The sequence below is a fragment of the Rhodamnia argentea genome, chromosome 1, assembly GCF_020921035.1.
Source record: "Rhodamnia argentea isolate NSW1041297 chromosome 1, ASM2092103v1, whole genome shotgun sequence".
NCBI classification, from domain to species: domain Eukaryota; kingdom Viridiplantae; phylum Streptophyta; class Magnoliopsida; order Myrtales; family Myrtaceae; genus Rhodamnia; species Rhodamnia argentea.
In genome coordinates this window covers 33,068,676-33,081,315 of record NC_063150.1, presented here as the reverse complement: position 1 = coordinate 33,081,315, position 12,640 = coordinate 33,068,676, and the positions used below count along the sequence as shown (strand labels likewise).

Sequence of the window (12,640 nt, the reverse complement as noted above, 5' to 3'; positions counted from 1 at the left end):
CCGTTGACGAGAGGACCCGAGCTTTCGCGACATGTGCACGCCATGGGACCTTCATTTTCCCCATCAAGTTAAGAACCTTAAGTATGTTGAAACTTGAGCAACCATTCAGCTTCTGAAGACCTCCGGTGTTACAACTATTCTCAAAGCGTTCATTCCCTCTTCTCTCTTGCTCTACGGATTAGTGAGCTAATTCATGAGCCCAATAAACGTACAATAGAAAGAAATCGTAATAACTTTGCATGTTGTCTGCCTTTGTTCCGCCCGATGGTGAACATTAATGGGGAACATACCCCCGTTTTACATGGAATCATAATGAACGTGACACTAGAATTGAAATCAAATTAGGCCTACATCAGTGAATTTTTCATGTACGAACAGCCAAGTTACAAGAATCAGAAATCTTCATACAATTCATTCAATTGAAGGCGTTTTGGACATGACATGATCGCCCTCTTTTAGTGGGCACAGACAATTAGTACGAAACGAACGTCTTTTCTTTCTTTGTGCTATTTTTTTTTTTTTTGGTGGCAAATATCGACTTCTTCCTTATCCTATGTAACCTAAAATGGTCGGAAAAATTTCCACGGTAATAATACTTTATTGTACTCCCCCCTATATTATTCGCCATGAAACACAACAAATTTAATAAGCAATCGAACACATCCTAAGCCCATTTTATTTTATTTTTCTCTACAAAAGAAAATGTGCAATTAATCCCTCCCCCCCTCCATTAATTTTAACTTACCGGTCCATTGTGTGAAAAGCATGAATCAACGAGGGCAGAAGAGACAAACTGCACGTGGAATAGGGAAAGAAGAAGAAGAAAATGCTTTTAGTTTTAACATCGCCATGCAGAGGCCCCGATGATGGCCCTATCTTGCCACCCCAAGAGCAAGCAGCCCTTGTCCTCCGTCAACCGGTACCCGTCGCTCGAGTACAGACCCAGCAAAATCCTCGACTGAGTCACCGCGTTCCCGCTCAGCGGCACCCCCTTGAACCCCTTCCCTTCCATCACCTTCCTCCACTTCTCGAGCCGCTCATGCCGCGCCGTCCGCTCCGCCCCCTCGTGCGCCACCACGTTCCGGATCTCCGGCGCGAAGATGTACTGCTCCACCTGCGCCCTCTGTGCTGACTCCGGCGGGAACGTGGCGTCCAACGAGTCGAAGATGGCCGAGTAGTAGTGCAGTGCCTCGAGGAACCGACCCAGGAAGTAGGGCCCGTTGTGGCTCGCCTCCTGCTCGACGAGGGTCACGATGTTCGGGGCCTGGTCGCGGATCATGGAGAGCAAGCTCCCGAGGCAGTTTCCGGGGACTCTGTGGAGGCGGTTCACGGAGTTCACGGCCAGTGCCTCCCCAACCCGCCGGTTCAGCATGTGGGGCTTGAGGTCCTCGAGCTGCTCGCCGACCGGGTGGAACTCAAAGGGGATGTGGAGGGAGTGGGCGAGCTCGGTAAGGCACCGGCCAGTCTCGCACACGGCCTCGATGTCTGGGCCGACTCCTGTTATCCGGAGGAAGGGGGCCCCGCCAGGCCGGGCGGCCAGGGCCTGCATGAAGGCTGGCCACTGGTAGCCCTGGTGGATGTCTAGGTCAATCACGTGGACACGCTCCTCGAACTCGATCGCCTCGAAGATGGCCTGGTTCGCGGTGAAGTGGGCGAATTTTATGTAGGGGCAGGCCTGGTAGAGGATTTGGTAGTACTTGAGGATTTCGAGGGAGTTTGGGGGAAGGGGGGAGAAGGGCTTCGCGGAGGAGGAGGTGGGGCGAGTGGCGAGGGTGGCGGCGAGGCGAGCGCTCAGGGCTTCGGTGAAGCAGGAGGCGACCCGTTGCATGGAGTCACCGATGGGCGAGACAATGCGGTTGAGGTGGTGGATGTACTTCCGGGCCAGCATGTAGTCCTCCTTGGCCACTGCTTCAGCACACGCGAGGAGGAGGTGCACAAGTTGAAGTCCACTGTCTTGTTCCTGAGACAGAAAGACATTTACATGCAATATATATGATCAGATTTCTTCTTTTTTACACGCTTAGTGAGTGAAATTAAATAAACATGATACTAATTAGAAAAAGAAATGGATCGTCCAAATGGTAAAATATTTTTTCATAAAAAAAAATTAGGCAATTCATATGTGTTTCCCGGGATAAATACGATAGAAAAAATATAAATCAGACTCTGTTCTAGATCTGGCAGTAAAAATCCAATACCTTGGAACTTTACATATGATACACAGTTATTCTTAAGATTGACCCCGTCTGCCATGAGCGATGGAGAGAGATACCTGTTCGGTAGCGATGGGCATCATCAAAGTGTCAGTCAGGTTTGGATGCTGCTGCGTCAACTCATCAGTATGTTGCTGTTGCCGCTTCTCATGGAGGTGCTCTTGTCGCAGCTGCTGGGACAGTGGCATCTGCGAGCTCGACACGCAGCTCACCTGATGGTACACATCACTCTCCTGGGTGATCCGAGACCTGCTCCCCACCGTCTCGCTCTTCGGCCCGCCATACCTCGGTCCTACCGACACGCACTCCAGCATCGGGCTGGCGTCGAACTGCGAGGGATATGCCCCGAACTCATCCTTCTGGTAGTCCTCCAAGTAGTCCTCGATAGCGGGCAGAGCGAGGTTGCTCCCGACTTGCATGTACTGATTATCATTATTGTTATTATCGTTGCTGCTGCTATTGTGGTTGTTATTACTATTATTATTGTTGCTGCTGCTACTGTTGTTGTTCGGCGAATTGAAGACCTTGTGGAGAGGGCTCATACCCTTCCCACGGAGCGGGCCGAGCGGGGACGAGAAGAGCCGCGGCGGGGAGTACCACGAGAGGGACTGCCCTTGGACGTTGTGGGCATAGGTCAAGCTGTTGATGTAGCTGAAGTTTGGACTGCGAGGCGACGGGAGATTAGCGCTGGTACCATTGTGGGCGGTGTGGTTAGCCCTGACGGGGGAAGAGATCATGAAGTCGCCGTCGATCTGGTCGGAGAAGAAGGACTCGAGGAGGGCGGTGGTGGGCGACTGGACTTCGGCTTCCTCTTCCATCTGGGCCTTGAGCGAGGGGAAGCTGAGGCTCGGCGTGGTCAAGCTGCTGGGCTCCATCTCAGACGGAGGAGGAGGCGTCTTCCTGGACTCCGAGAGCGAGAGGGAAGACGAGTCCGTCGGCGAGGTTGGCGGGTGGATCTTGGTGGTGCAGGAGCTCTCATTCTTGAGCGACCCCATGGTTCCACACAGAGAATTGATCATGTCTTCTCTCTCTGTGTCTCTCTTAAAACGTTGAGGACGAGCTTCAATGGCGATGGTGGCGATTCATCGAGAAGCGCTGAATCATTGACGTTTTGCAGAGCTTTTCGGAGCTCTTCCTACAGAAAAAAGGCTGGGAATGTGCCAATGTCTACTTCTTATGCGGAGGCCATTTCCCCCATCTTCCTCCTTGTCCGCATTGGAACTAGGGCAAAAGATGACAGAGAGGGAGGGGAAGAAGATGAGACAAACTGGAGACGTCCCAAAGGCTAAGCTGTTATCTAGGGGGTTCATTTCTCGTCGTTTTCCTCAGCCGCGCTTTGGAAATTCTGCTATCCAAGCAGAGGACAAAATTCTGACCACCACCCAAAAAAAATAAAAAAAAGAAATTCCTCTGTGCTGGTGGGGCCCAGTGGATTTCCTCGGGGCCGGCCCAATCTGGGAGAACAAGGTGAATAATATAGTATAGCGTACCCTTTCTTGTTGCAGCATTGATGCACGAAACATAAAACTAAAAAAGTGGAGTAGATGTATTCATGGTACAATCTCAATTGTAAATTCACATACCATCATTACCACATGTTTTGTATAAAATACTCATTGATTGAAATATCGTATGGTTAGAAATAATTGACATTACTGTCAATATTGTCAAACTATCATTTTCTATAGTAGTATTAATACTAATTGGTAAGTTTACGAGTGTTTGATTGGTCAGACTAGTTAAAAGGGAGGGGGAGAGCGAGAGACAAAAACATTTGGGCTTGGGAAAGGGACAGGATGTTTGCCATCAATGGTCGTCGGGGAAAACCCTAAACTTAAAATAACAGCAACGAGCAAATGATGAAAACAGGAGGAAAATGGTCGTCGAATTCCATGGCTTTTGCGTTTCATACATTTTGTCTTTCCTGCGGGGTCACCATATGAACTGCAAGAAGTAAACATAAAGATTATAGAGAGAGAGAGAGAGAGAGAGAGAAGAGAGAAGAGGACAAGAGAAGGGAATGAAGGACATTGGCAGCATCGTCGGATGTGGCGTCGGCGACGCGGCCCCGGCCCCCGCCTTGGATTTGCCACAGCCATCGAGCGTTTGTCTCGTACCTCGGCTCACTTGCGTCCCCCGACACGTAATTTTCGCCTTTTGAATCTTTCCTTAAAATCAAGGGTTTGCATGTCCGTTTCATACGTACTGTCAATATTATCTTTGTCGTGAAATGAAAAGCCCCGTGAAGATGCAATTTTGCCAATTAACTGATGAGAAATTGTCTCTTTTGGCGAGCTTTGTGATCGGAGCAAAAACAATTAGGTAAAACAAAAGAAAAAACATCCGATTTCGTGTTATTTCACCACCTCAGGCAGTTGGTTTCAATCGGCTGTCGATACGTATCGCGCTATTCCTTCTTGTACGTACGCATTTCCAAATTTTGAATTGTTCGTAATTGAGTTTTATTCTTGCAATTTCTAGACACATACTCCCGATGCACCTAGAAAGGTCCCTTCTCCCTATGTGCTCCGCGTGTACCTAAAAGTTTAGTTTCATGGCTTAGAACGACACGTGAACTAAACGTTAGGTCACAAGATCGAGCCATGAGTTCGCCATAGCCCTGCTTATTCACATCCATATATAAGAGTCACATCTCGCGCGTGAGGCTTACTCAATCGCACTTGGTCGCTATGGCGCTCGAGTTATCAACGATTAAATCAACTCCAAAGGTTCGAGTGGATAATTATGATTGTTAATCTGCTCAATTTCGTTGGCCCCCATGCCTGCTCACAAAGGTCTGTTCACTACGCATCCGTACCATCCTATTTGCACCGAAAGAATTTCAAAATCCGACCCGAATACACATTTCGCAAAAACCAAAAGTAGAAAAGCCCAAGTGCAGGAGTCGGCCCAATCACTGGTATCATCGTTACCACATGAAATTAGTTTTGTGCCCAAATGAAATTCCAATATATGTCAGAAAACTATTTATTTAAAAAAAGAAAGAAAGTCACCGGTGATATTTTCCCAGGGAAAATTACCCAGAAAAGTCCTAAGCCTATTATACTTATTTCAATTCAATCCTAAACCTTCTTTTTTCTTTTTCCCAATTCGGTCCTAAATATTTTGCATTTATGCAAATTTAGTCATTCCGACCAAAATTGTCTAAAAATTGCTGACGTGGAGCGGCTGGAGCTGAGGTGGCCAACATGTAATAATATTTTCGAAATTTGTTATTTTAAATTGATTTTTTTTATTTTTCTTTCATTTTTTTCTCTTCTTCTTCTTCCTCCTTTGGTTGGTCACCGGGCTCGGGGCCTACCGGAGGGGGACCGACGATGCTTGCCCTCGCCAAGAAGAGAAAAAAAAAATAATATAAATCAAAAATAAAAAATATTAAAATATTATTAAGAATTAGCCATGTCGGGCACGGCTAGGCTACGTCGCTTATTTCCCGCCAAAATTGAGAAAAATACAAAAGATTTAGGATTGAATTGACAAAAAAAAAGGGTTTAGGACTGAATAGATACAATTGCAATATGTTTAAGACTTTTTTGATAATTTTACCCATTTTCCTAGCAAAAGCAAATAAAATAGTCAGAACTATTCTGAAAACTAACACAACTATAGCCTCAATGCAAGAGCCCAAAATGTGACTCTTTGCACAAAGTTTGTTATCTCGAATGACATCAATGCGTATGTACAATATATGTACATTTGCTAATATAAGAATTGACCCACTTCAAACGCCCGATAGATCTTCAAGGGTGTGAGAATTCCCCATCCGTACGCTACCAATAATCGCAGCAAACACATCGGTGCTCTTTTGAGCGGCTTCAAAGAAGATGAAAATGCGGTGATTCGAACATGGATTGAACCGGGTATGCGGCGACATAAGCTCTTGGTAGTATTTACTAGCAGAAAATATGGGATGTGGGGGTCGCTGGTGTTGGCTAGGTAGTAGATAAGACATGAAGAGCAAGACAAGATGGACGAAGCAAAGGGCCAGCCACCTTTCCATCCATCTTCAAGCATTGTTAAGAATTCCCCAATCAAGGAACCGAGGCTCAAATTGAGAGGCCCATGAGGAAAAACCTCTTTCTGGGCCATCACGACAAGAGCCACATAAATGAAAAGGTGAAAGTGCGCTTTTGGATCTTGAAAGCAAACGAATTTTTTAATACACATGTCACAAATTTATTTCAAACTATATTCTTGACCATAAAAAATCCCAAATTGATATACCTGTAATAGATTTACTCCAAACTGGTACATTTATGATAAAATTACCTTACGTTAAATTTTACCATCAAATTATTGAGTTGGAGGACACGTGGCAATTGACGGGTGTATCGGTTTAGGGTAGTTCTGGGTTTTTTTTATAGTATTAACACAATTTAATAAAAACTAACGAAGAGTAAACTTGCCACATGTGTACCAATTTGAGGAGTTTTTGGTGGTCAAAAAATTTAGTTTGGGATAGATTTGTCACAAGTGTACTAATTTAGAATTTTTGATGATAAAAAAATTCAGTTTGGAGTAAATTTGTCACATGTATACCAGTTTAAAATTTTTAGTGGTAAAAATTTTAGTTTGAGGTAAATTGTCACGAATATACCAGCTTGGGGTTTTTGGTAGTCAAACTATTTCAAGGATGAGTTTATCCAGTTTGGGTTTTTTCTTGTAAAAAAAATAAATTTTGATAAATTTGTCACAGGTGTACCAATTTGGATTAGTCAAAAAAATCAGTTTGGGATGAATTTGTCACAAATGTATCGGTTTGAGGATATTTCGTAGTATTAACCCAACTTTCTATCTGTCTAACTTGATTCTTGAACTTGTATGTGATATACAAGAGTTATTAATTAGTCTGGTCAGCAACCAATGGCCATTATCCATACTGGTGGATTTTAAGAATAAATCTGCATCAACCGCACAACGCTATACTTGAACATAACATAACCCACCTCTTCCATTCCCTCCCCCATAACCACAGCACAATCTTCAGAACAAGCAAAGATCCGTGAGTTTACTGTGCCACACCGCCGTGGATGGAAAGATTAGAGATAGAGAGAGAGAGAGAGGGAGAATCACGAGAAAGGGGGAGATCCAATAATTGCTTTCCCTCGTCTCTTCACCAGGTGGACATAGATGGTTCACATGAACAACATAAATGCCCTTCATCTATCCAATACCACCTCAGCCTTCTTTTTTCATTCCTCATCTCAAAACTGAATCGACCAATGTCTTGTCAATCCTCGACTGGAATCGATTCTGTCCATCATGCCATCCGTAAGATGAATCTGTATTATTTCTTTCCTCTTGCTAACAATGTTGCTTAAGTAGCAGTTTGCAATATGGTTGGTGTAACGGCAGGAGCAAGTTTAGCGAGAAAAATTCACCAAAACCCATTAATAGTTCAGTTTACTGATAAGCCAAAAGTTTAACTGGAAGTCAGTTCTCCAAGTTGCTATATATACGTGTAACTTGAAGGCTTAGAAGAAGGCTTCCAAGAGCAAACCACCACTCATGAGTCTCTGAAAATAAGCCCCTCTCTCTCTCTCTCTCTTCACATCAGCCAAAGGACATTCACGTGTATGTGTACTCTGTTTGCAAGAGAAGATAAAAGAAAGGCCTCTTTAACTTCTTTTGCATCAGATCAGTAGACCCAGGAGAGTTTCTTCAGTCTCCAGTTGGTCCGCACAAGCATTTTCCTTTGCACAACTATCATTCTTTGATCCCCTCTCTCTCTCTCTCTCTCTGAACACCCATCCACGAAGGAAAGCAAGAACCGACCATGAGTTTGAATGCACCCATTTTCTTCATCGTGTCTCTCTTCTTCATCCGCTCTCTCCCTTCCCAAGTTGAACCAGCCAAGCCCAACTCCCACATCACGGTTATGGGCATGGTCTATTGTGACATCTGCTCCAACAACACCTTCTCTAGGCACAGCTACTTTCTACCAGGTACGAAACAAGCTTCCACTTCGTTCGCATCGTGTTCTTCCTTGCTTTTGCATCTGTCTTTCTGGCAGTCCAATTGAAAGGCAAATTCACAGATCACAGTGCATTCTAGCGTTCGAGTCGCGTACGTTATAATGTCTTTTATCGGCTTCTGAGTGTTACTGCAGATTCAATTCATCGGCCAGTCACATCACTAGTCCTGCTAGTCGTTCTGATTAAATATTTCTAAGTGAATACCAAATTGAAAGCACCTTGGTAAATGCGGTGACAAGCACCTTTGAAGGGTCGCTGCGAAAAGTACAATTAAAATTGCAGGTTCTTGACCCGACACCCTTTTGTTTGGTTGATCTGGAACAGGCGCAGAAGTGAAAATAGACTGCAAATTTGAGGCCGTGTCGCCAAAAACAACGGAGCAGATATCGTTCTCGGTCAGGAGAACCACCAATAGATATGGAGTGTACAAGCTGGAGATACCGGCAGTGGACGGGATCGAGTGCGCTAGAGAGTCGGCCATTGTGTCTTCCTGTGAGGCGAACTTGGTGTGGAGCTCATCCAATTCATGCAATGTGCCTGGTTACAGGACCACCACTGACCAAATTGCCATCAAGTCCAAGCAAGCCAATCTCTGCATCTACAGCCTAAATGCACTCAATTACAGGCCATCCAAAAGAGATATTAGCCTGTGTGGTGGGCGTTAAGAACACTCTGGGGCCTTATTTATGTGGCCTTTTCTTGCATCATTCTACCACCCACTTGCCACTCTCCGACATATATACTTTTGTCTTTACCTTGGTATTATTGCAAGGCAAATCTTTAGGAAACAACACCCACTTACCTGAGGGACTTGATCAGTAGGTTTTCAGAGAACATGTTGTGAGTGTGAAGTGAAGATGCCCACTCCAACAGTACCTGGTCTCAATGTGGTTTCTGTTCAAGCTACGTCGAAGTACCTGTCTGTCCACATTAGGGAAGGAGAATCCACTGGAAATCTCAGGAGAGGCATCACAGCAACGCATGTTTTATTCTGTTGTCTGCAACATGTGTGATGGTCGTCCAAGACATACTGATATATGTTCTGAATTCTTCATATGTACAACTTGGGTGAGCAGTTAATTTCCTGGTCAGTTCAGCTAGACAGCTAATCCAAGAGATTAATCTGTGCTTTGACTAGCATATGCAACCTTTTTAACGATGCACAATGTCGCATTTTTGAGTTTCAACAAAGGTTGAACGACATAAACAAGAAAAAGATTGCCAAAGAAAAAAATAATGACCGAAATGAAGCATGGTTATTTGCAGACAAGCAATGAACTCGGGAATCTTAGCAGGGGAAAAACACAGTAATTTCCTCAAGGTTTGCACATAGACCTTTACATGGAAACTCTGAACCAAGCTCTTTGAAAGATGGCAGTTTTTCATCCTTTTCTTTCCTCAAAGTTAACACAAACTTAAGAGTCTAGACTAGGAAAGAAAAAGATTCAGTGGCAACCAGGGAAGATTGCGAAATTCCCTATAACCTCGAGTGAGGTTAATTAACTGAGGCTCCTCATGATTTAAATAAAGTACAGGCTCGGGGTCAAAATAAAGGCTACCGGCTATATCAACAGACAATCGAATAAAAATGAGAAACATAAAGAAAACATATAAATGCAATTCTTTCTTACATATGTCATGTTGGAAGGAACGATGAACAGCTTAGTCTCAAACACGGATGCAAGCAGTTTGTGTCACATCCTTCCTTTCCTTTCATATTTGTAGGTTAAAGCCTGGGGTCTTAGATCATAGGTTGTTCCTTTTGCCAAAGAAATTCAAGGCCAGTTTTACGTTCTCCGATACAGTGTTACAATGAAAGTTCAGTTCTATAAAGGTGGACGCCTGAAAATCTGAGTTTTGGCATTTACTTGTGCAAGGTCCTTGTTGATTGGTTTAAGAATTCTTCCATTTTATGACAAAATAAATTTCTTGAGTTCATCATCTGGAACGATTAATTTAGACAATGTTTTTATAACATGAAGCACAGCTTATAAACAATAGAGCAGTGACTTTGTGTCCAGTCCTCACAGCCAGAAACCACCTCTAACATAATTTATTTGGATTCACACCAGCCTTTGCCAACAGCCAACATAACATTTTCTTAGAGATAACCGAACGTCATAAGTAAGATCATACATCAAACTGAATTTTGAGATTATGGGATCCTGCCCAGAAATAAATCACCAAGCAAGAGAGTCTTCTCCATCTAGAACTGATGTCTAGAACTGCATCAGTTCTTCAAAGATCTTCATAGCAGGAGCAGGCATACCAAGAAGCACATTGATGCTTTTCCTCTCGCTCCCATGAGAAAGGAACAGAATCACTTCCTTCTCAGGCAATGCCACAGGCCCCGACAATATGGGCTCGCCCCACCCAAAATCCGTGGTGTGAAAGGGCAACCTCGACCAAGTCGTGATCAGGAGGGTGCATGCCAAAGATGGCCTTGCTCTTGTGGTTTCAAAGTAATCTATGGCCGATCTCATGTAACCATCCGTGACCATCTTGATTGCATCCTGAACTAGCCCAACTGCATATGAAAGTGGTTTCTCAAGAATTTCGCCCGCTTTGCATATGGAATTGGTGAGCACGATTCCATTTCCAAAGTACCCTTTTGGAAGAGGAGGTTCAAACTTAGGCCGCCCGTCCACCGCGAAGAGAAGCTTTGTCTGCTGATCAGGCAGCATGCAGAGTGCCTTAGTTCGAGCTCTCCATACAAATGCCGAGAGAGCTTCAAAAGTGGTGCACTTCTCAAGAACCCCATCTTTCATTGCTTTAGCCTTTAGCTTCTCAAGCTTCTTGGGATCAAAGCAGAAAGAACTGTATCGCATTTCGTTGTTGTAGAGATCAGCTGTATTAGACTTATCTTCTATTTGGGCGAATTCCTGATGAAGGTTTTCCACCTTAGGCGGGTTCCTGGATTTCAGAATGGTCCTGTCCAGGAAAGGCAGGGTTGTGAGAGGCAATCCTCTGGCTGTTTCACCCCACGAGTTCACAAATTCCATAGCTCCAATCCCATCAAACATGCAATGATTAATGCACAGCCCCAGAACAAACCCTCCACACTTGAATTTAGTCACCTGGCAAACACCAAAAAGGGCAGCTTCAAGTTCTTCTCAATCATGCAATAAGTCCATACACTGATGCAGGAAAATGCGAACACATATATAATATGAGCTTCTCAATTAGTGAGTTAGAAGGATGGGGTTGGTAACAAGTGAGGTCATAGCAGAATAAACATGCTGGTATACTGTTTCTGACAATATTTGTTCATCTGTGGGGAGATGGCTAATTCTTGAGATCCCTCGGGCATAAATAGGTAGAATGGATTGTAGTAGCCTAGGAATGTAATGACAGTTCCAACTTTTATCGAGTCTGAAATTCTTGAAGTGTTTCATGTAATTCAAAGGACCACAAATATGTTAGCAGGCAGTGTAATTTGTCTGTAGCAGATACCAAAGCAGAAGATGCAAAAGAAAAATTTTACAAACCTTAGCCACCAGCGGTGGCATCTCTAATATGTTCTTAGCACCTGGAACATCATAAACCAATTTCCCAAGAGTCTCAGGATCAGGCTTAGTTATGTCTCCAATCTCTTCCAGAGTACAATTTGCTTCGGCCTCGACAAAAATCGCTCCCTCTCCGGTGCAATCCACGATGAGCTTTCCCTCAGGGCTAATGGTCAAGCGCCCGGCGAGAGGGTAGTAATGCACAAGAACCTTCTTCAAGGCATCCTTAATCACTTCTCCAACTTGCTCGTTGCCTTTCTCGATCGACTTGAAGCAATAAATCGTACGGATTATCACCGCAATGTTCTGGTCGAGGTTGGAGAGGAAGTACAGCCCTTTCTCTGTCTCCGCGGCAGGAGTAACAAGCGTAGGTTCGCCTTGTCTCACACAAAGTTGGAACACACTGGTACCATTAGAGTTCTCCATCAAAGTGGAAGCATCGGGCTTCGGGACCTAAAAGCACAATGCACGATTCACATAAAAATATAGTGTGTGTGTATGAAACCAAGCATGATGAACTGAGTTGATGAAGAACGTTATATATATTTCTCAGGTAACTGATGCAGCAATCATACTCGGGTCAAGACAAACCATTGTGATAGGCTGAGTGAGCACAGACTAGCTTTCCCGAGCCCTTCGAGGAGAATGCGCAATCTTCGCTAAGAACAAATGGATTGCATCAACTCCGGATGTCTGCCAAGATATGTGAGATGCCCTCTGCTCGTTTTCCCTCCATAGTGGGAAATATATAGGGAGAACAGTTGGTCTTACTGAGGAACACATTTTGCCTCCTCAAGAAAATGAAATTTCCATGTGAAAGGGACAATTGTCCCTGTTTGATTGCGGCTTGAGCAGATCAGTTGTGGTTGGGTGGATGACCCAGGATAACCAAATCCAGGATGACCCAAGATCTGTGGTCTCAGAC

At 44.3% G+C, this 12,640-nt stretch overlaps 3 protein-coding genes across 4 annotated transcripts; 1 reads left to right on the top strand and 2 right to left on the bottom strand.

The window, feature by feature from the left end:
• Positions 1–838: 838 nt before the first annotated feature.
• Positions 839–3,232, bottom strand: LOC115738801 (GRAS family protein RAM1-like). The gene is made up of 2 exons (XM_048283835.1): positions 2,273–3,232; positions 839–1,960 (listed from the first exon to the last, which is right to left on the bottom strand). The coding sequence occupies exons 1-2, from the start codon at positions 3,230–3,232 to the stop codon at positions 839–841; spliced, it is 2,082 nt and encodes a 693-aa protein (XP_048139792.1).
• A 4,528-nt stretch (positions 3,233–7,760) lies between these two features.
• LOC115739023 (pollen allergen Che a 1) lies at positions 7,761–9,264 on the top strand. Its single transcript, XM_048280560.1, has 3 exons — positions 7,761–7,918; positions 7,977–8,179; positions 8,534–9,264. The coding sequence occupies exons 2-3, from the start codon at positions 8,011–8,013 to the stop codon at positions 8,872–8,874; spliced, it is 510 nt and encodes a 169-aa protein (XP_048136517.1). The 5' UTR covers positions 7,761–7,918; positions 7,977–8,010; the 3' UTR covers positions 8,875–9,264.
• Positions 9,265–10,175: 911 nt separating this feature from the next.
• Positions 10,176–12,640, bottom strand: LOC115738988 (omega-hydroxypalmitate O-feruloyl transferase-like). Of its 2 annotated transcripts, none has more exons than XM_048271870.1 (3): positions 12,260–12,640; positions 11,698–12,168; positions 10,176–11,286 (listed from the first exon to the last, which is right to left on the bottom strand). In XM_048271870.1, the coding sequence occupies exons 2-3, from the start codon at positions 12,139–12,141 to the stop codon at positions 10,429–10,431; spliced, it is 1,302 nt and encodes a 433-aa protein (XP_048127827.1). In that variant the 5' UTR covers positions 12,142–12,168; positions 12,260–12,640; the 3' UTR covers positions 10,176–10,428. The 2 variants fall into 2 exon arrangements, with proteins under 2 accessions (XP_048127827.1, XP_030527684.1); XM_030671824.2 differs by having other exon boundaries at positions 12,307–12,630.

Bases quoted from the DNA above. Each gene is read 5' to 3' on its own strand.
- LOC115738801 (XM_048283835.1), bottom strand. From the start codon at position 3,232: ATGATCAATTCTCTGTGTGGAACCATGGGGTCGCTCAAGAATGAGAGC. The intron at 1,961-2,272 runs GTATCTCTCTCC...TTTCTGTCTCAG, and splicing joins TGCCCATCGCTACCGAACAG to GAACAAGACAGTGGACTTCA.
- LOC115739023 (XM_048280560.1), top strand. From the start codon at position 8,011: ATGAGTTTGAATGCACCCATTTTCTTCATCGTGTCTCTCTTCTTCATC. The intron at 8,180-8,533 runs GTACGAAACAAG...GATCTGGAACAG, and splicing joins GCACAGCTACTTTCTACCAG to GCGCAGAAGTGAAAATAGAC.
- LOC115738988 (XM_030671824.2), bottom strand. The intron at 11,287-11,697 runs GTTTGTAAAATT...GGTGTTTGCCAG, and splicing joins TGCCACCGCTGGTGGCTAAG to GTGACTAAATTCAAGTGTGG.